This window comes from Elephas maximus, chromosome 11 (assembly GCF_024166365.1).
Source record: "Elephas maximus indicus isolate mEleMax1 chromosome 11, mEleMax1 primary haplotype, whole genome shotgun sequence".
In the NCBI taxonomy this organism is placed as follows: Eukaryota; Metazoa; Chordata; class Mammalia; order Proboscidea; family Elephantidae; genus Elephas; species Elephas maximus.
In genome coordinates, this window is record NC_064829.1 from 86,112,121 (window position 1) to 86,133,394 (window position 21,274).

Below are 21,274 nucleotides of genomic sequence, written 5' to 3' on the forward strand. Positions count from 1 at the left end.
AATGTCTAATAAAGAAGCTTTGGAAATCTTCCTTCTGACCTAATCACAGAATCCCAGTAGGCAGAGTACTACCTGGCGTTGTCACCACACACACATACACACAGAGTTCCCCAAAAGATCACTAACTACAGATATAAAGCTTGTTCTATGCGTTTTAATCTAAACGTTGCTACTTGGAATTCAGAGCAGAATGAAAATCCTCCTGGTGTTGTGGGCCCACTTTCCAATCTTGATTATCTGGAGGAGGACCCATTGTTCTTCCTTCCTAAGGCCTTCATTTCCAAAACGTTGGCTTGTGAGAGTGACAAGAGATCCATAGAAAGATGACGATGATGATGAAGATGGTGATGCGAGCTGCTGAGTCAGTTCGACTAATGCATGACAAGGGTCTCAGTGACCACAGGCCTTAACAGAAAAGGTCAGGAAAAAAGGATGGAGATGCTGTAAAGAAACTACAGATAGACAATATCTATTTCGGTCTTTAGATTTTTTTTTTTTTTTACCTTGAATACATTTTCCCCAGTGTTTGTTATAAGAAATTTAAAACATACAGTAATGTCTACAGTCCTTGTCCTGACTTGTTTTTGTGAGGGTTGTGTTCCTGCTGCTTCCATGTCCTGACCCCAGGTCTTGTCAGCATTGCAGGTGGCTGACCAGGGTACCCAGGAGCATCTTTATCTCCTTGCCATCCAAACGCTGTGGAGAAACTGGACACTCTTTGCGCCATCTGTGCCTGTATATGCTGGTAGCAAGCTCAGCATACTGGCCAGGGTACCTTAGGGGATCTAATTCCAGGATCCTAGGTAGGAGCAACACCCCTCCAATCTGGATTTCTAGGCCTGTCTGTGGTTCTCTATTTTCTCCACTCCGCTATTTACCAGTGTTGATCCTGCAGGTGGATGCCAGGGAGCGGGCCACACTTCCTCTCCCCAGGCTTTGTCTCTTTGGGTTTTGCAATCTTGGTCTATCCTCCAGTACCCTCCAGTGAAAGCCTGGCTCTGGCAAGTGGAAGGCTCGGCTTTGACAGCCTCTGTCTCTTAATTGGCCTTCAACAACATATTTTGGAAACCAAAAGCTGAACTGCCTTTCTCTTGAAACTATGTGCAGTTCAGCTCTGTTGGCTGAAGGTCTAGAAGCAGGAAGAATTAATAGGAATGAACAGTACCTTGGATGATCATCAAAAATCTTACTTCTTTGAACATAGGATAGAAAGCACTCAACTATTTGCATATGCCTTTACAAATTAATTTCTGTATCAGTTATGGTTATTGACTTCTGAGTATCACAGTTTTCAGATAATAGCATGCTGTTTCTCTTGGAGTATTCTGGGAAATGAGGGCAAGTCAGTAGGCTTCTTGTTCTTTGTCTGAGTCCTTGGAGATTCAATGTAGGTGTTCTCTAAAAAGGAAAAATATTTCCACATTATCTGTCTTCGTATTGAACTTCAACAGAGTGATTATATCCACCTGCATTACCTATCCATGTATTTGATTCCTCTTTTTCTTTACTTTTTGTTTCTGAAGAACTGCCAGCTTCCACTGGTTACTTCCTTTTTTCCCTTCACCACCTAGCCTTCCAGGGAATGTCTCCCCCTTCCAGGCAGACTGCCTCCCACAGTAACTAGGATGGACACTTTGTTCCTGTACATACTCTACTCAGACACCGTGAGGTCACCGTGGGTCAGCACTGACTGGATGGCAACTGATTTTCAGTTATGTTGTAGTTGTGGGTTTCGGTTGGTTTTATTTGCTTCCTGTGTGGTTTTGGAGGATGTGAGGACAGATTTCAACCTAAGCGGCTACTCTTATTGCACAGAAACCCAGACATCTGCTTTCTTACTTTGGAATCAGGATAATTCCTACCACAAAGGCTTGATGTAAAATTAAATAAGATAGTGTTTGTTGAGTCTCCATTATAGTTTCTGATGAATTGTTGGGTCTCAAAAAGGTGGTGTTGTGTGCTGTCAAGTCAATTTCAACCCATAATGACCCCACATGACAAAGTAGAACTGCCTTATAGGGTTTCCTTGGTGGTAATCTTTATGGGACCAGATTGCCAGGTCTCTTCTCCCATGGAGTGGCTGGTGGGTTCAAACTACCAGCCATTTAGTTAGCAGCCGAGTGCTTAACCATTGTGCCACCTGGGCTCCTTCTCAAAAGGTAAGTTTTTATTTTTGGAATATAAATTGTGTTGTGATTGAGGAAAGGAAGGATAAAATGGACAGTGCTGATAGTTGGCTGCCTGTTTCTGGAATTAGAAGAGGATTGTTGAGCTCTAAGGGTGTGCTGGTTGTGGAGGAGATTATTTTATTGAATAGGGTTTGAGTAAAAGGCGAAACAAAAAGGCAGGGAATAAATGGGACATAGCATCATTCTAACAACAAACCAAGAGACAATTTTCATGCCTTTTGTATAAAGATAACTTCATATTGTCAAAAGTAGCTTCTAGAACTTTGACTGATGAATGTTAAGTTGGTCAAATCTTACCTCCCATTGATTTCTCACACTGAGTGTTTAAATAATATGTGAAGGTGTGTATTTTGCTACTAGTAGTATTTCAGACTATTGACTTTTGGGTTACTGAATTGAATACCTTGGGTGGTCACCGGGCAGCTTTGGTAGCACTGCCGGGCCGCGTAGGCCCACCAAAGCCTCTGTCATGGTTGCAAGTGAGCCTGGTTGTGCAGCTTCTTGGGCAGCTGTCTCTTCCACTTCCCTAAGCTAGTTCATTTGTTTATTTTTTTGCAAAGCAAGCAACATTACTATGCACAGTTACAGAGGTCTGCCTCAGCTGAAGAGTGTTTAGTTAGGACTTAGCTTGTGGGAAAAAGAAGCGTTTACTTAGTGGAATTAGAACAGATGCTGTCCTGAATGAAACAGTGATGCTGTAACAACACGTCTGTTCTAGGTCTGTTTGAGTAACTGTTCTTGTCACTAACCAGGTATCAGCTGGAAGATGAGTCTGCCCATTTGGATGAAATGCCACTGATGATGTCTGAAGAAGGATTTGAAAATGATGAAAGTGATTACCACACATTACCACGTGCCAGGATAACGCGAAGAAAAAGAGGAATAGAGTGGTTGGTTTGTGGTGGATGGAAATTCCTCTGTACCAGGTTTGTTGTCCACCGCTATCTGCCTTCTGTATGCACTGAGGTTGGCTTGCTTGACTGCTTGTATGCTTAATTCTTCTACATATTTATTTTTCAATCAGACTAAGGAAAACACTCTTAACCGTTGCAACCTGACTTCCCTGTGCACTGAGGTTGCCTTGCTTAAATGCTTACGTGCATAATTTGTCTTACATATTTATTTTTCAACCAAACTAAAGAAGACACTCTCTGAATAACATCATGGAGAGTATTAATAACATCAGTCAAAATCAAATAATACTAATCTGAAAGGAAGGGAAAATGAAGTTTCATTATTTAATGAGAAGTTTTAGTGGTTCAAAGATGGAGAAAAATAGTGATTTTGTGATGAATGCATGGTAGAATTAATTCTGGTCACCGTGTTGACGCATACAAACTTGTGTTTCTCTTTCATTTATAGTTATGCTCTTATCCAAAAAGAAAGATCATGGACCTATAAAAATGCATTTTAGTAATTCTGTAGCAGTGTATATGATTCAGCTTTAATGCCTTAACTTGGAGCAAGAGTCCTCTGTTAATTTTCCAAGAAAGAAACCAAGAATACCCATTTTAAACAAGTTCACTGGTGGGTGAGGTAAACAGATGCTGTGCACGATGCACATTGCCTTTAGAGTGTGGGCGTGGACCCCGTTGTGTGTGGGAACAGCCATTGCTTCTGCGCAGCCCTGGGGTTTCTGAGGACCCCTTAACCAGTGACCACGAGAATAGGTCATGGGGCTGGGCAGGATTTGGACTTGTCACCCCCGTTTAGCTTTCAAAGTAGCATCTATCTTTGTCTTTCTCATGTGCTGTAAGCTTCCATGTGAAGAAAAAATTCCATGGCTGAGTCATGTTTTAGAAATTGCTGACTTGAGATACTGATTTCATAGTAAGTGACTATGGTAAGTCTAAAAAACATTTTCTGGGTTGAATAGCTAACATCCCAATATTCCTTCAGCATTCTTTTTGAGTATATACTTAACTATAGAGTCAGCTTCTTTAATAGATAGATACAGGATTGTTCAGGTTATTTTTTTCCTTATGTCACTTATGGTTGTTTGTACTTTTAAGGGATCTGTTTTCAAATTTATATTGGCATAAAGTTATAATATCCACCCATGATCTTTGTAATGTCTGAGGATCCGTAGTGATGTCCCCTTTTTTGAATTCTTGATATTGGTAATTTGCTTTTTCTCTTTTCATTAATCTTCATAGGAGATTATCAGTTTTATTCTTCTCAAAGAGCCAAGCATTTGGTGTTGTCTTCTCTTTTGTCTGTTTTCTTCTACTTTTAAACTTTTATTTTGAAATGAATTGAAACTTTAGAAAAGTTGGAAGAATAGTACAGAGAATTCTTAAACCCTTTACACAGACTCACCGTTTTTTTACTTTTTTCCACATTTATTTTATCATTCTCTTATTTTTTCTGGGTCATTTGAGACTAGGTGCTTACTTGATGCCTCTTTTACATCTTAATACTTCAGTGTATTTCTTCAGAAAAGGGTATTTTGTTATAGTAAGCCTAGTACAGTTGCCAAATTCAAGAAGTTTACGTTGATTCACTATATCTACTTTAAGTCCATATTCTTATTTTGTCTCTTGCCCTGATAATGTGGATCTGGCCCAGAGTCACGATTAGCTGTTTAATTTGCTTTAAACTGGAACATTCTTTAGCATTTCTTTGTCTCAGTTCATTGACATTGTTGAGAAATACGGGTCATTTATTTGATAGAATGTTTCATTTTTCTGGGACAGATGTTCAGGAGTGCAGTGGATATACTAAGTGTATATTTAGTTTTTAAAGAAACTGCCAAATTGTTTTCCAGAGTGGCTATGCCATTTTACATTCACCATACACCAGCAATAAATGAAAAAAGATCTCATTTCTCCGTGTCCTCGCCAACATTTGGTGCTATCAGTTTTTTTTAAAGCTGTTCTAAGAGGTCTGTATTATTATTGTGCCATTGTGGTCTTAATATGCATTTACCTAGTGGCTAGTGAGTTTGAACATCTTACATACCATTCGTATATCCTCTTTGGTGAAATAGCTCTTCATGTCTTCTGACCATTTTCTAATTGAATTATTTTTTTTTACTGAGAGTTCTTTGTATATTCTAGATGCTAGTCCTTGTCAAATATATGGTTTGCAAATATTTTTTCCCAGTCTGTAGCTTGTCTTTTAATTTCTGAGTCTTCTGTAGATCCAGAGTTTTAAATTTTGACAAAATCCAGGTCATCAATTTTTTTTTTTTATAGTTGTATTTTTGGTGTTACAGCTAAGAATGCTTCAAGCCCTGTATCAGAAATTTTTTCCCTGTTTTTTTTCCTAACGGCTTTATAGTTTTAAATTTATTTTGCGTCAGCATTTGTATAAGGTGGAAGGTTTAGGGTGAGGTTCACTTTTTTGCCTAGGTGTATGCAAATGATCGAGCATCGTTTTTGGAGAAGACTGTCCTTCCTCCATTGCATTGCTTTGTACGTTTGTCAAAAATTAGTTTACTTTATTTGGGTGGGGCCATTTCTAAGTTCTCTATCTGTTCTGTTATCTGTGTCTATTCCTCCACCAGTACCACGCTGTCCTGATTACTGTAGCTATTCAGTAAGTCTTAACATGGAGTGGAAACCCTAGTGGCTTAGTGGTTAAGTGCTACAGCCGCCAACCAAAGGTTGGCAGTTTGAGTCCACCAGGCACTCCTTGGAAACTCTATAGGGCAGTTCTACTCTGGCCTGCCTGTAGGGTCGTCATGAGTCGGAATGGACTTGATGGCAACAGGTAACATGGAGTAGCATGATTCTTCCCACTGTGTTTGTCTTTTTCGAAAGTGTTTTAGCTATTCTAGTTCCTTTGCCTTACCATGTAAGTTTTAGAATCATCTTGTCCATATCTGCAAAATCCTTGCTGGATTGCATTAAACCTGTATATTAACTTGGGGGGAATTGACATCTTTATTGTGTTAAGCCTTCTAGACCATGAACATGATTTATCTTTCCATTTATTAAAATTTACTTTGATTTCTTTCATCAGTGTATTTTGTAGTTTTCAGTATACAAGATCTGTCCGTGTTAGAGTTATTACTAAGTATTTCATTTTTTAAGCAATTATAAGTAGTATGGCATTTTTAATTTTGGTTTCTACATGTTCATTGCTAATATATAGAAATAGAGTTGATTTTTATATTTCGATCTCGTATCCTTTGACCTTTGCTTAACTCACTTGTTAATTCTAAGAATGTTTTTTGTAGATTCCTTGGGACTTTCTACATAGGTGGTCATGTCATCTGTAAATAGGAACAGCTTTATTTCTTCTTCTATGGTCTGCGTACTTTTATTTTCTTGCCTTATGGGGCTGACTGGAACATACAGTATTATATGGAATAGCAGTGGTGAAAGTGGACATACATCCTCAGCTTGTTCCCGATCTTAGGGAGAAAGTATTCAGTCTTTCACCATTAAGATGGTAGCTGGAGTTTTTTCAGATGTTCCTCATTAAGTTGAGGAGGTTCCCCTCTGTCCCCCAATTTTTTTTAATGAATAGTATTAACAAAACAAAACATTGACAAGAGTGTTGGGCTACTACAAGCAGTTCTATCACATACAGAAGCAGAATCTGGAGATGTAAGTAAGTTTGGAGTCCTTGTCATTATAGTGTTAGTGGAAGCCAAGGAAAGGCGGTGTTTCTCAGAGACATGTGGTATTTGGGCTTTGAAAATAGAAGGAAGGGGATACCTCAGAAGAGAGTGAGGTTTCAGAAAGGAAGAATAATATCCGTCCTTTTAGGCAGGAGAAAGAGTGAAATGGTTTTGGAGAAAATGATTTTTATTCTTAATTGGGAACATAGGGATGCAGTGGGGATGCAGTTGAGGGCAGAAAAAATGGGACAGTTTGGTCATGCTTTGGTAGAGATCATCACTAATCAATAAAGGATAATCAGTAGTCATGGATTTGTACTGCACTCCATGTAATTTTATTACTTTTTATCAGTGATAGAGCCTGAGAAATGGCAGAATTGGCTCATGGAAGTGTGGGGTGGGGAGTTATGATGGTGGCGGGGCTGTGAGTTGATGAGGTAGCTTGAGCAGAGGGTTGTTGAGTGTTAGCACTGTCATCAACCCAAAGGTCAACTCTTAATGAGCGTGGGTTTGAGGCTGTATTGGGATGGGTAAAGTGACAGTGCTCTTCTTCCATCATGGTGTGGCACTTTGCTAAAGGAAGTAGGTAAGGAAACTGAAGTGAAAGGAATTGGCTAGAGGACTTCTCCTGACAGTTTAGGACCAAGCCAGAAATTAACCCAAGTCAGACTTGGTGAACTGAAGCCCTTGCTGGCTTCACCATGGCTTGGGGAAAGTGGTCAGACTTTAAAGAGTAAGATAAATTCTGATTTGCGGCCTTTTAAGTGGAATAGTTCTGTATAATAAGTGCCTGGTTCTACCACTCTCAAGTGGAATTGACACGCAGGTGATTGGAATTGAGAAGCTTGAGGATCTAGGCTGTTAGGATCTAGGGTGTTAGGTAGCTCTTCAGGGTGCATGGGAAGATCACTGAAGATGTTTGAAGTGTTTGGCTAAGGAGGTGCTGAAATGTTTGAGAAAGGTGGGAGTAGGTTATTGGTTGACACAAAATTATAAAAACATGGACAGTTTGTAATTATGGTATGGACTTTCAAAGGGTATTAAGTGACCTGGAAGCGGTGCTCATCCATACCAGCCCAGTGTTGTTGTTGTTAGGTGTTGTTGAGTTGATTTTGACTCATAGTAACCCCACGTAGCAAAGTAGAACTGCCCAATAGTGTTTTCTAGCCTGTAATCTTTACAGGAGCAGATTTCCAGGTCTTTATCTTGCGAAGCTGCTGGGTGGGTACAAACCACCAACCTTTCAGCTAGCAGCTGAGTACTTGACTGCTGCACCACTGGGGCTCCTTACCAGCCCGATAGTGGCCAAGAATTGTGGGTTTTAGTATCATCAGTCTCATTGTAGTGCTAAATAAATTGTTAAATTAATTTTTTAAATTTTCACGGGATTTTATTTTTACCAGTGGAACATGACACCTAAATTTTGGATTTCATTTGTAATATTACTCCTTTATTCAATGAAAATATTAAGAATACGCTTGAAAATGTAGATGTTAGTAGCAAAAACACCCCTGTTTTGGGGACACTAAAAAGCTTAATAAAATATGCTAGGTGTGTATATTGAGTCTTTATCTTAATGCATCGCAGTCACGTGGAAAAGGTAATTGAAGCATCTTGGCAGGCCTTAAGCAGTCTATGTGGCATTAACAAGTGTCCAGTTGCCATCCGGAGGAGAAGCAACCTGAGATGTTGTCCTCCTCCTCTTTGTGCAGGAGGCATCTGTCACATAGAGGAGGTGCCATTGGCATACAAGCTGTATCTCACAGAGCCAGATGGTACAGTTAGCAGTCTAGACTGCTTTCATGTCTTTATTGCTGATAAGTTTTTAGTTTTGAGGGTCTGCTACCTTTTATTCCAAAACACCGAGTATTCTAAAATTAGATATTACTAACATTGTCAGATTATGGATCAAAGAGTAGAAGACAGATACATAAAATTACTTGGTTTAATTGAAGGAGGAAAATGTTAGTGAATGTTGCAATAAGGCACATTACAACTAACCTTTAGTGAGTTGCAGATATTTCCGTGTATTTCTGTTGGCAGATTCTGTGAATAGTAAAGCTTCTCTTTTTTTACGATTATTTCTAACTTCACGGACTGATGGGCTTAGAAGGCCTGTTTTTTCATTTTTATAATTTGGCAAAAATTCCTACTTTGATACTTTGGAAATTTTTCCCTGTAATGTTTTCTTTCAACTTTGAATTGTCCTTCATGCTGGTGAATATAAGAACGTCAGTGTGCTGTTGGCTTTTTGGTCTGGAGCGATTTCTTTCTCATGAGATTAACATTCCACTTATTGCTATGAAGTGAGGGTATTGAGTGCTGGATCATTCTGTCTCTGAAGTGGCAGGACACTTGCCCTCAGTCTGTGGCACCCCAGGGAGCAGGAGCTGGGGTACTCATCTCTTGAGCATGGAGTCACCTGTTTTTGGTTTGGTAGCCAAAGTGCCTGCTGGGCATAATAATTGCCAAATGTTGCCTGTGTTGTTTGGAAGGAGGCTATCTAAATCTTGGGAGTGATTTAAGTATGGCTTTTTAAAATTTCAGAAGAGTGGATATTGGTATATAAAAAACCTTTATTTAACATTAGAATTGTACTTTGATTATAGAGGCATTTGTGAAAAGCTACTACTAATCCTAAAGTGTTTTAAGAAAAAGTGTAATTTGTGTACTGTTGGATTTAATCTCATTTTGACTGGGCACAGTGTAAGTCTATTTATATATGAATGGGAAATCTTTTTTTCTGAGTAATTAATAGTTCAGAACATACTTATCATGCTGTAGAAATGTTACTGGGTAAAGCTCCCAGTTATTCTATTTGGACCTTTCCTCCCATTTTTCAGGATTTGCCCACGTTGTTGATTCACATTACTTTGCTCTCAAAAATTCCCCGTGATTTACTTTTCTTCCTACCTCTACAGCTCAATAAGGGTTACGTGAATTATCTTGGTTATCAGTATTTTCTTTATCTTTGGGGATTATGCCCTTTGTTCTTAGCATCAAAGCACCAGTCTCTCGTTCTGATAGTATTTTCTATCTTGTATAATCCAATGGCAATTCCTGTGAGTCTTCAGACGTTTCAGGTGTGTCAAGCCTACTGTGAGTGCATTTATTCTCTTTGGGATGACATTGAGTGGTTTGGATATATTATGTTTAGAATATGACATTAAACGTAAGTATCCTTTTTAAATACTGAATTGAGCCTTAATTCTTAATGTGATATTAGTTAATACTACTGGAAAAGTTTTTTTTTTTAATGAGTGGAAAAAATGATTACCTCAGAAAAGAAAGGGAGTCACATTCTGGATTAATTGGTGTCCCAAGGACCTTTATCATTGAATCACCGTGTGGTTTATCGAGGATTGCCAATAACTGATAGCTATTCCTTTCCCCAACATATAGAGCATTGACTGCCTCAGAATACTAATGGTTTTATTTTGCCAATGAGAGCATCTAAGCAGGGAAGATAACTTCCCTGAAGTTCTAGAAGCCATTGCAGTGTTACAACATATAAGTCTCTTTTTGTATTTTTATGTCAAATTTTGGAAACCCTTGTGGTGTAGTGGTTAAGTGCTACGACTGCTCACCATAAATGTCGGCAGTTTGAATCCGCCAGGTGCTCCTTGGAAACCCTATGGGGCAGTTCTACGCTGTCCTACAGGGTCACTATGAGTCAGAATTGACTCAACGGCAATGGGTATGTATATGGGTATGTCAAATTTAAATTTGTGTAACTGACCTATTTTAAAAGAACCTCACAGATTAGCACCTAGATAGGCTACTGGTGTCTGTTGGATACTGAGACCATCGGTATCTCTGTAAGAATGTAGAATTAGCTTCAGCACTTAGAAAAAGCACACAAACTCTGTCTCTCTTTTTCCACACAGTTGCTGTGATTGGCTGATACACGTTTGTCAGAGAAAGAAAGAATTGAAAGCTCGCACAGTGTGGCTCGGGTATCCCGAGAAATGTGAAGAAAAACATCCCAGAAATGCTATAAAAAATCAAAAATACAACGTGTTTACCTTTATTCCTGGGGTAAGACTGTTCAGTACTTAAAGATGGTCAGCGTCCTTTGTTTCATGAAGAAGCCTGTTGAAACCCTTATTTAATCATTGTCTTTTGAACATTTTCCCCTTGTTAGTTGTGTCATACCAAAATCAACATCCTTTTCTTTTTGAACCATTGTGTTTCAAATAATTGTAAAATGACTAATGTGTGTTTTTAATGACTACATCATAGAGTCCAACTCCAGAAAATGTCCAATTTGATTATTGCCTTTAGTTCTTGATGAAGCACCATATTTATATTATTGTAGAAATAAAATATCAGAAAATAAGCTATAAATTTTATCTGACTGAGGGAAAAAGTGGAAATGTAATGTTTAAAGCTGGCCAAGGAACCTCATGATGAAAGTAGAACTATTTTTTTCACAAAAATGATGTAGTAACAAAGTATCTACAATATAAGTATTTATAGATGTCTTCTTTAAAGTTAAATTTCAGACATGACTATATTGTTATATCACAAGTTATCTTTAATTCGGTATTATGCTAAATTTAAATATAGAAACTTAAATAATACTTTTTTTGTTGCTAGTGGTATTTCTGACTTAAATAACAAAACTGAGTTTATATGTGTTTAGAATAGTTCAATGGTATTTGTTTTTTGTGCATCATCCCTGTTTTAATAGATTTATTTGTCTTTCTAGAGGCAAAAGAAGCAGGCACTGATTATATTTTTCTGTCAGAGTTTTTAACTTGTCGCGGGTATCGGCCCTTACTCTCTTTTGCAAGAAAATCTCTTGATTACTTGGAATGAGGACTGTTTTATCTTTTAGTTCAAATAATCATGCTGACTTCATATTGGGCATTGATTTTTCCTTCCATCTACCCAGTAGTTGGCAAATGCTTGATATCTAATATGCTTCTTTATTAAAACACACAAAACTAATGGTTCCATAATTAAATGACTGATCTTTTATCAGGACAGTAAAATGTAAACTGTCCTTCAGGCAGAAAATTATTATTCTTTATTGAGTGAAACCACTGTTTTCTCCTTAAATTATTAAATACAGATTGGGTAAGCATTGTACATTTTCCTGAAGGTCACAAAGTTCATTAAGTAGACAGTAAAAGTATTGATTCCAGTGGTTTAAAGGCAAGAGTACAGCTTAACTTTGATCAGAGTAAATTCACACAGGCTGCTAAGATCGGTCATATCCTGAAATACCTGTTGATGTGTCTATAAAACTATTACCGTGTGCGTGATTTTTTTTTTTCCTTAGATTGTTTCTTAAATTAGCCTTTTCATCTAAAATGTAGTATTTCAGAAACATTTGGTAATTGCACAGTAGGAATTCTCTTCCATTTTTAGCACGAATGGCAATTTCTGAATTGCTAATAGATACAATTTAGGCTAACTGAGATTTTAAAGAAATCAGAGAGGAAAAAGAGAGCTTTCTCTCCTGCTGAGGTTAATTTATAAAATAATTCAAAACATTTTTAACAGCAATTGAACATGATTATGACTAAAAACGTGTTATCAATGTAACTGATTTTTCAATCACACATATAACTGTATGATGATGCAAATAATTTCATTATGTAAAAACTGTGCTTCCAGTCTCTTTGAGTCAACAATAAGCACTTAACCTATTGCTCCACTCTTGTTGAAATTTCCATGCCTCCCAATGTTGCATAAAAAATGACACCAAAGGAGACTTTGATTTGGAAGTTCACAAGTTTGATTGTAGTTGTAGCATGCTATTTGAATTCTTCCAGTCTATAAACGTGACTTCTGTACCATTGTAATTTTCAGCTTAAATCCAGCAATTCGAGTTTTTAAGTAGAGGGTGATTAGTATACTAGATCTTGAGTTTTCTTCTTTAAAAATAACTCTATTTGAATTAAAAGACAAAAACTTGCAGTTTTGGTGGTTCTGAAATTTTATTGAATGATAAAATTTATATTTGAAAATACTGTTAAAGATCAACTTCCAAGAGATTATACAGGATATACAGGTAGCTGTCTTCTGATAAGTCGTCTGTAATTTCTGTATTTTTGCATTTTATCACCTTGTATGCTTTGAGGGCACCTTGTTTTTTGAAGTCACACCTGTGCAGGTGTTGCTTGTCTACTTGGTCTTTGTGAAGCCACCCAGATAACCCACATTCTGGAAACGTGGATGTCATCGTGTATTTATTTATTTATTTATTTATTGCCATTTCATTAAAAAAGGTTAATAAGACTCTTCCATTGTAAAATTTTGTGCATTCGTATCAAGATACAGTCTGTATATATAGATTTAATGACTTGCTAACATTGGAAAGGATTTGTCTATTTTGTTTGCTTTGGCATGCACATAAAGCTTTTTAGAAGGAGAATGGAAAACTGGAAAATCTCCTAAAAGAAAATTAAGAACTAAATTTTAGAGTACATTTTTTAAATGTAGTTGAAAGTTCTAATTATCTGGTTTTTTTCCCCAGTTTATTTAAAATATAATATTGGGGTAACTTACCTTTTTATGTGTCATTTACGTAACTATTCGAAAGCCAGTGTCAAAATGAGTAAATTTCCTGTGAAACGGGCATATTCTCATTGATGGAAATGTGGTTAGATATTGTGCTGGTTTTAATTATTTAATTGAGGTAGTAAAGGTTTTCCTTGGAGAGATTGTGTTAATTTTCTCTTTTCTTTTTTAGGTTTTATATGAACAATTCAAGTTTTTCTTGAATCTCTATTTTCTGGTAGTATCCTGCTCACAGTTTGTACCAGCATTGAAAATAGGCTATCTCTACACCTACTGGGCTCCTCTGGTAAAAGAAAATGACTTTTAAAATTAAGTTAAATTACTAAATATTTTTAGAATATAATGTTAAAAGTAGAGATGATAAAAGATAAATTGATCAGATTTTTAAAACATGATATTGTTGCTGTTTATCACAGAACTTGTGTTAAAAGATTTTCCAGACTTCTGTTACCTTGAATTCCTTTGAGCCTCGTAGGAAGTGTAGCAGCAGTGTTCTTCCTGCAGAAGTGCCAGGAGTTAGTGGGTCTTCTCAGTGGTACAAGTGATATTGTGAGTGAGCACCCCTTTGCTGGCAGCAGAGGGACTTTGAATTGGGCTTTCTGCGCCCATCCTGGCAGCAGCCAGTCTCACCAACCCAGTTCCTGCCTCTGCTCACTGAATGGATAGGAATGGGGCTGTGGGGCTGTGGGCTTTGTTCAGTTTGTCTCCTGACATCCTGACAGATGGATAATTTGTCTTTGGCTAGTGGTGAAAAGTCTAAAGTAGCTGAGTACAGTACAAACAGTTTCTGGTTCAAACAATTTCTGGTTGATAGCTTAGTGTATAAAGGTTTTTGAAAGGCAAATGATACTTATTATTAAATGTTTCCATTTCAGAATAGGCTGTCTTCATAGTTTTGTTATTTGTTGATGGTTTTCGTTAATTTTTCAGCTTATACAGACTTTCACCTAGAACATTTCTTGATGGCTCCCCTGTGGTCAGATCATCAGAGTGATCTGAGCGAGGAGACATTGTGGATGAAACTGTCCCCTTAGCGGGAGAACAGGACAGCACTAACCTTTCCCACCTTCAGTACCGCCTTCAGAATGGGAAGCTTCTGAGCATACATACACTCCTGAGTTTCTCTGTCTCATTATGCAGGCTCCTTACCCTGCTAGGTTGATACTCTCGTCTCAGTGAGGCAGGGACAACTGGAAGATTGGATAGAAGGCTTACATATTTTTCTTTATCTTTTCGTCCCCTCTGCCTAGTCAACCTATCTTGTTTGTCTATCATTAAAATTAAGAACATTTTCTCACTTTCTAGTCATGTAGACTTTATAGTAGGGTGGATTTGAGAAATGATAAAGTAACTTTACATGTAATGTAAACAGAAAATTTCTGGATAAGTGAATACCTCTTTCACTTGCTAAATTAGCAGAATGGAAGGGGATGTTGATATTGAGCACTGGTGGTAATGTAGGACATGGTCCCCATCTGCTGTTGGGGTGACTGTACCTGTCAGCACAATCCTGCAAGGGTAGTTGGGAACACAGTTCAGAGAACTTAAAAGTGGATCCAGGATTTTTATTTGAGGACTTTATTGTAAAGGAGTAATGATTGACCACAAAGTCTAAAGAATGCCCATTATTATTTTTGATGAAGGAAATTATAATAAGTTAAATGTCTAACAATGGATTGATAGTTTAAATTATGCTATATCCTATCCACATGTTGAAATACAGTGTAGCTTTAAAAAATGACATTTAGAAAAATGATTTAATATCTTTAAAGGTGTATATATATGAGAAAAATTGAGAAAAGGTGGGTTAAAATATATATAAGGTAAAAATACACATATACCTTGGTTTGACTAGCTTTTAACCACAGAAAGTATTCTTTAGATGGATTCTTTATGAAGGGTTTTATTTGATCTATTCACAAAATTGATTATGTTGGCCATACATGGAGTGTATGTATGTGTGCATGTGCGTGTGTGTGTTTGCATGTGCTCAAACACATACAGTATATTCACCAAGACAAGAAAACATTTCTCTGCTTTCATAGGAACACTCATTTCTAGTTCTAGCTTGAATTTTAAACCTCAGGCTTTTTGAAGTACTTGATTATTTTTTTGGCATAAGAGCGTACTTCAGTATTTATGTAATGGATACTGTGAATCCACTGTGTTTGTGTTGTAAGTGTTAGAGAAGTAAAAAGTCCATTTCCCCCCCACTTGTGTAATGCTTAATGTTGCTTTCTGACACACCTAGATGAATTCACTTCTTATATAGTAGGTGTCATACAGTTAGATCTCAAAACTCATCTACTTTGCTAGACAATTTTCTTTTGTTCCTTGATTTGATAGGAGCCTCAAATCTGAGCCTTCTCTCAGATTACAAGTGACAAAGCTTTGTCAGTATCTATGCTTGCACTCCTTACATGCATTTTAGCCTTTGATTTAGCAAAAACGTTAAAAAACTGATGTGCACATGAGGCTCATCTTCACATCCAAGGAAAAGGCTTAGGATGTATTGGTTCTTTGATCTAAACTCACCTAAAGAAATAAAATTCTTTGAAAATCCACAGATACTACACATAGATCTTTTTATTTAGCTAGGCAAAGTTAACCTTTAACTGTATACTAAATCTAAAGGAACTTCTTTAGAGGAAACTATTTAAAAGAATGTAAATTCTGAAATACGTATAAATGCCTCATATTTAACCAAAGGAAGTGTTCTCAGAAGAAGGAGCTCACGAGTCCTTGCTCATTCTGTGTCAGTCTGTACTTTACCCCTAGTCTTATGTCCATGTGCTCTTCATGCACGCGCTTAAGGTTTTGACGTCTTTTCTCTGCTTGCTCTCTAAGGTCAGGTTGTTCAGGAGAAGAGTGTCAGTAGGATTTCCAGACTTCTCCTAGCCAAAATCGTCCAGCAAAGCACAAACCATCTTATAGCTGTCGTGGTGGTGGTGGTGGTGGTGTGCCATCAAGTTGATTCTGACTCATAGCAACCCAATAGGACAGACTAGAACTGCCTCATTGAGTTTCCTAGGCTGTAATTTTAGGGGAGCAGATCGCCAGGCCTTTTCTTCCATGGAGCACAGCTGGTGGGTTCAAATTGTCAACCTTTCGATTAGCAGCTAGGTGCTTAACTGCTAATGTCATCAGGGCTCCTATCTTACAGCTAGTGGTTGGAGAATCTTCTGGCTTTTGTCCACTAATTTTAAGGAAAACAAGTAACTGTAGACTTACTCTCTCTGGTGTCTAGCAACAATTAGGATGTGTCTGAAAACAGTGATGGCTTAATAATCCTTTTTCAATTGTTGTTAGGTGCTGTCAAGTTGATTTCTGACTCATAGTGACCCCATGTGACTGAGTAGAACTGCTCCACAGGGATATCTAGGCTATAATCTTTACAGAAGCAGATCTCCAGGTCTTTCTCCCACAGAACCTCTGGGTGAGTTTAAGCCAAGTTTTCGGTTAGCAGCTGGGCACTTAACCATTGCGCCGCCAGGGCTCCTTGTTTTTTTCAGTCACTCCTGGCAATTTTATTTACTAGCTTCAGCTCTTAGCTAATTTTTGTTATATTTTATAGAAGAGTAAATAGAAGAGTAAACTGGAAGTAAGTGGCTTCATTATAATAGAAGAGTAAACTGGAAATAAGTGGCTTCATTCCATGATTGTGCCTGAAAGATTACCTTTCATACTGTCCATCTTTTGGAACAATTCTTCAAGGCAGAGCTGGTGTAATCAGAGTAGCAAAACAGATTGTAATGCTTCTACCAGAATTGATAAACTGAAATAGATCTATCAATGTGGATGATTTTTAGATAAAAAGAAATCTAGCTATATGGGTTTTTAACATTGTATCTTTCACACAAAACACCTTCCTGGCACTTTGTTTGCACAGAGTTGGCAACCAGAGAGGGCGTGAGGACAGCGATTTTCAATCTGAGTTTTAAAGTCCTTCCTTCTGTCAAGCCTTCCTGTTGTGTCTCTGTGCCTGGGGAGTATGGGGGGAGTATGGGGAAGAAAAACCAAAGCAGTTATTGGTAACCCCACTTCCAGGGACAGCCCCTGCTAATCAGCTGTGTGATCTTGGTGGCATCTTCTCTTTGTGCCTCAACTTGCTTGTGAATAGAGGCAAAGACACACATCTCATAAGGTTTTCTGTGAAACTTCAAAGACATAACTCACCTAAAATACTGAGAAAAGTGCCTGGCATGTCATAAGCCCTCAAAGGTAAACTTACAATGTATCAATAGATGTTTTTCCTCTTTTTGCAAAAGAATACTATATTGTTTTGGGACTTAGCCAGGGTGCCTCCTGAGTTACATGGAGAAATAGGAGAAAAGAGTTTTACTTCGAGGATACAGGATTTAGTCACCGTCTGTGAACAGCCCACACGAAAAACCCCGTTGTCCTGTCTGCACACCAGACTTGTGCTTAAATACTGTTGTTTCCAGGGCAACCGAATTTCATTGTGACCGCTTTCATTTCCCATCTTGATCTTTCTAGGTGGCAGTACCTTAGCTTAAATCTGTGACTCAGTTGGTGTGGAGTCAAAGCCAGCTGCTCCTGCAGCAAGACTTGCTTGTCCAAATCTGCCGTAAACCATTCATCTGTTATGGTCCAGTGGAGAGCTCAGAACATCTAACTCTCACGTCAGAGGCTTGTTTATCGTAGACTATTCGTTGAGAAGGAAACTGTGACATCAGCTCTCAGGCTGGCTGTGGGGTCTTGGAATACATAGGGCGGACGTGGGCGTGATGGTGATGACACCTATGTTATTTATTCAGATAAACATTAGATGTTCAGGATAGATATGGTGGGCGTGGATGTGATGGTAGTGACACCCCTTGGCTGTGGCTGGTCTAGCACCTACGTTATTTGTTCAGATAAACCTTAGGTGTGGGCGGAACTGGGTCTTAGAGTAGCATGTGTACTCCAGCAGTCCTTCGCTGTGACCAGGGCTCTGTTCCCTCTTTTCCTGTTTTCAGAAGTTGCCCTTGTCTGGTCGCTTTCTCTAGTATTCCTAAATTAGAAGTGGGCACTTCTCTTCACTGACTCGTCTAACTGCTTAGAAACACTAGGAACTGGCACACTTTTGTGTGCCGCTAATGAACTCAGTGTTAACTTTGGCTGTCTTTAGCTATAAATTTAAAGGGGTAGAAATTAGATTCACTTGGACAGTTTAAATATCACACAAGTCTGGGGCCTGCCTAGGGATGTAAAGGTATACATTTCAGGTGGGCCCTGGGCAATTCGTGTTGCAAAAAAATCTTCCCAGGTGGTTATGACGTGCACCTCTGATTAAACACCACTGTGTTAAGAATACTGTCTACAGCATGTAAATAAAATAGCCTTGACAGTTACTCTCCTTTGCTTGTCTCTCAGGTACACATAGAACTGTAAGAAATTATTTATACATTATGAACATAAATCTGTAACAGCAGATACTGTCTTACATGGGAATGGATGCATAGAACTGTATTTTCTGTGTTTGAAGATGCATATTTTTCGTGTTACTGAAATTGAGCTGTGGCTTACAATGTATCTATGTAAAGTACTATCGCTCCTCTACCCCAAGACTCTTACTAAAATAAAAGTGATGTATCTTAAAACCAATGACATCTTTGAGTCAAGAATATATAGTATTTAATCATATGGATATACCATGAATTTCTTATTTTTGAACATTTACATTATTTCTAAACCTAAATCATTTCCATTTGGAGCCCTGGTGGTGTAGTGGTTAAGAGCTCAGCAGCTAACTAAAAGGTCAGCAGTTCAGACCTACCAGCTGCTCCTTGGAAACCCTATGGGGCAGCTCTGCTCTGTTGTATAGGGTCGCTATGAGTCTGAACCGACTCAACGGCACCTAACAGCAAAAACAATCATTTCCATTTAGTTTTTGATGTTCATGCGGGAATAAATACCTTCATATACATCCTTGATTTTTTTTTTCTTTAGGATGAGCTTCTAGAAGTGAAGCTGATTGGTTAAAATATGTGTAAATTTATATCCTACAACTTTTTTTTGATATCTGCTGTTTTGGCTTTATTGTTATTTTTCCTTTGCTAACTCTAGTTCTAATAAAACATTGAATATATATGTTCAAGATAAGGGCTCTTTTTCTGCCTCCACTAATAGGTGCTTTGCCACAGCAAGCTAGCAGCTTTGAAGAAGCTGGCCTAAAGTCCCGATAATGCATACTTCCTTTTAGTATGATGGTGTTTGATCATAACATAGAGATTTCTTGTTTTCTTAAAAATTGGTACTTTATACAACTGGCATCAGTTGTAATGATAAAAGATTGGATGTTTTCCCCTAAGATCAAGACCAGGACAGGAATGTCTTCTCTTGCTCCTTCTAAACAACATTGTATTGGAGGTACATTGACTAGGGCAGTTAGGCAAATGCAAGAAGAAAAAGAAATCTACATTGGAAAGGAAGAAGAAAAGCTATCTCTATTGACAGATGCCATGATACTGTACATAGACAATTCTAAGGAATAACACAAAAAATACGAACTAGTAAACATGTTCAGCAAGGTTGCAGGATCCAAGATTAATATGTGAAAATCATTTGTATTCCTATACACTAGCTAGCAATGAACTTCTGAAAATGAAATTAAGAAACCAATCCCATTTATAATATCAAAAAGAAAGAATTGCTTAGGAATAAATTTAGCAAAAGAAGTGCAGGATTGCATGCTGAAAACTACCAGACATTTTTGAAAGGAATTAAAGAAGATCTAAATTAAGTGGAAAGTTAACCCATGTTTATGATTAGAAGATTTAATATTGGTAAGATGACACTACTGCTCAAATTGATTTACAGATTCAGTGAAATCCTTGTCAAAATCCCAGCTGGCATTTTTTGCAGATATTGACAAACTGATTCCAGAATTCATTTGAAAGTTCAAGGGACCCAGAGTAGCCAAAACAACTTTGGAAAAGGTAAACAAAGTTGGAAAACTCAAACTTGCGCATTTCAAAAATTACTACAAAGGTACTCGCATAAAGATAGACACGTACATCTGTGGAATGAAATTGAAAATCCAGAAATAAACGCTTACATTCACGATCAGTTAATTTTGACAAGGATGTCAAGACAATTTAATGGGGGAAAGAATAGTCTTTTCAATAAATGGTGCTGGGACAACTGGATCTCCACATAAAACAGAATGAAGTTGGACCCATAGCTCATACCATATGCAGAAATTAACTCAAATGGACCATAGATCAAAATGTAAGAGCTAAAACGAAAAAACACTCCTAGAAAAAAATCATAGACGTAAAACTTTATGACCTTGGACGCTAAAAGGCCAGGTGACAGAACAGGTGAATTGAACCTCATGAAAATTTAAAACGTGCACAGCAGAGGACACAAGAAAGTGAAAAGACAACCCACAAATGGGAGAAAATATTTGTAACATTATTTGTAAGGCATATATCTGATAGGGCATTTGAATCTAGATGGTATAAGGAACTCGTACAACTCAACAATTAAAAGACAACGCAGTTAAGCAGTGGACAAAGGATCCGAACACACATTTCTCCAAAGAAGATACACAAATGACCAATAAACACTTGCAAAGATGTTCAACACCATTTGTTATTGTTGTTGTTAGGTGCCATCGAGTCCGACTCATAGCAACCCTGTGTACAACAGAACGAAACTGCCCAGTCCTGGCGTCATCCTCACAATCCTTACGCTTGAGCCCGTTGTTGCAGCCAATGTGTCAGTCCATCTTGTTGCACGTCTTCCTCTTTTTCACTGACCGTCTGGTTTACCAAGCATGATACAGGCAGCTCTTTGCTCTTCGTCTTTTGAGTGCCTTCCAACCTGAGGGTCTCATCTTCTGGCACTATATCAGACAATGTTCCGCTGTCATAAGGTTTTTACTGGCTCGTTCTTTTCAGAAGTAGACTGCCAAATCCTTCCTAGTCTGTCTTAGTCTGGAAGCTCAGCTGAAACCTGTCTGCCATCGGTGACCCTG

At 37.9% G+C, this 21,274-nt stretch overlaps 1 protein-coding gene across 4 annotated transcripts in view; it reads left to right on the forward strand.

The window, feature by feature from the left end:
• Positions 1-21,274, forward strand: part of ATP9B (ATPase phospholipid transporting 9B (putative)) — a 244,846-nt gene that overhangs the window by 18,192 nt on the left and 205,380 nt on the right. For 3 of the 4 annotated variants that reach the window (XM_049901954.1, XM_049901953.1, XM_049901951.1), the window contains exons 2-4: positions 2,942-3,115; positions 10,647-10,797; positions 13,463-13,576. In XM_049901954.1, the coding sequence (XP_049757911.1) occupies positions 2,979-3,115; positions 10,647-10,797; positions 13,463-13,576 (402 nt within the window). In that variant the 5' untranslated portion in view covers positions 2,942-2,978. Of the gene's footprint in view, positions 1-2,941; positions 3,116-10,646; positions 10,798-13,462; positions 13,577-16,615; positions 16,727-21,274 lie in introns of those variants that run through there. The other variant, XM_049901955.1, reaches the window with a different exon arrangement.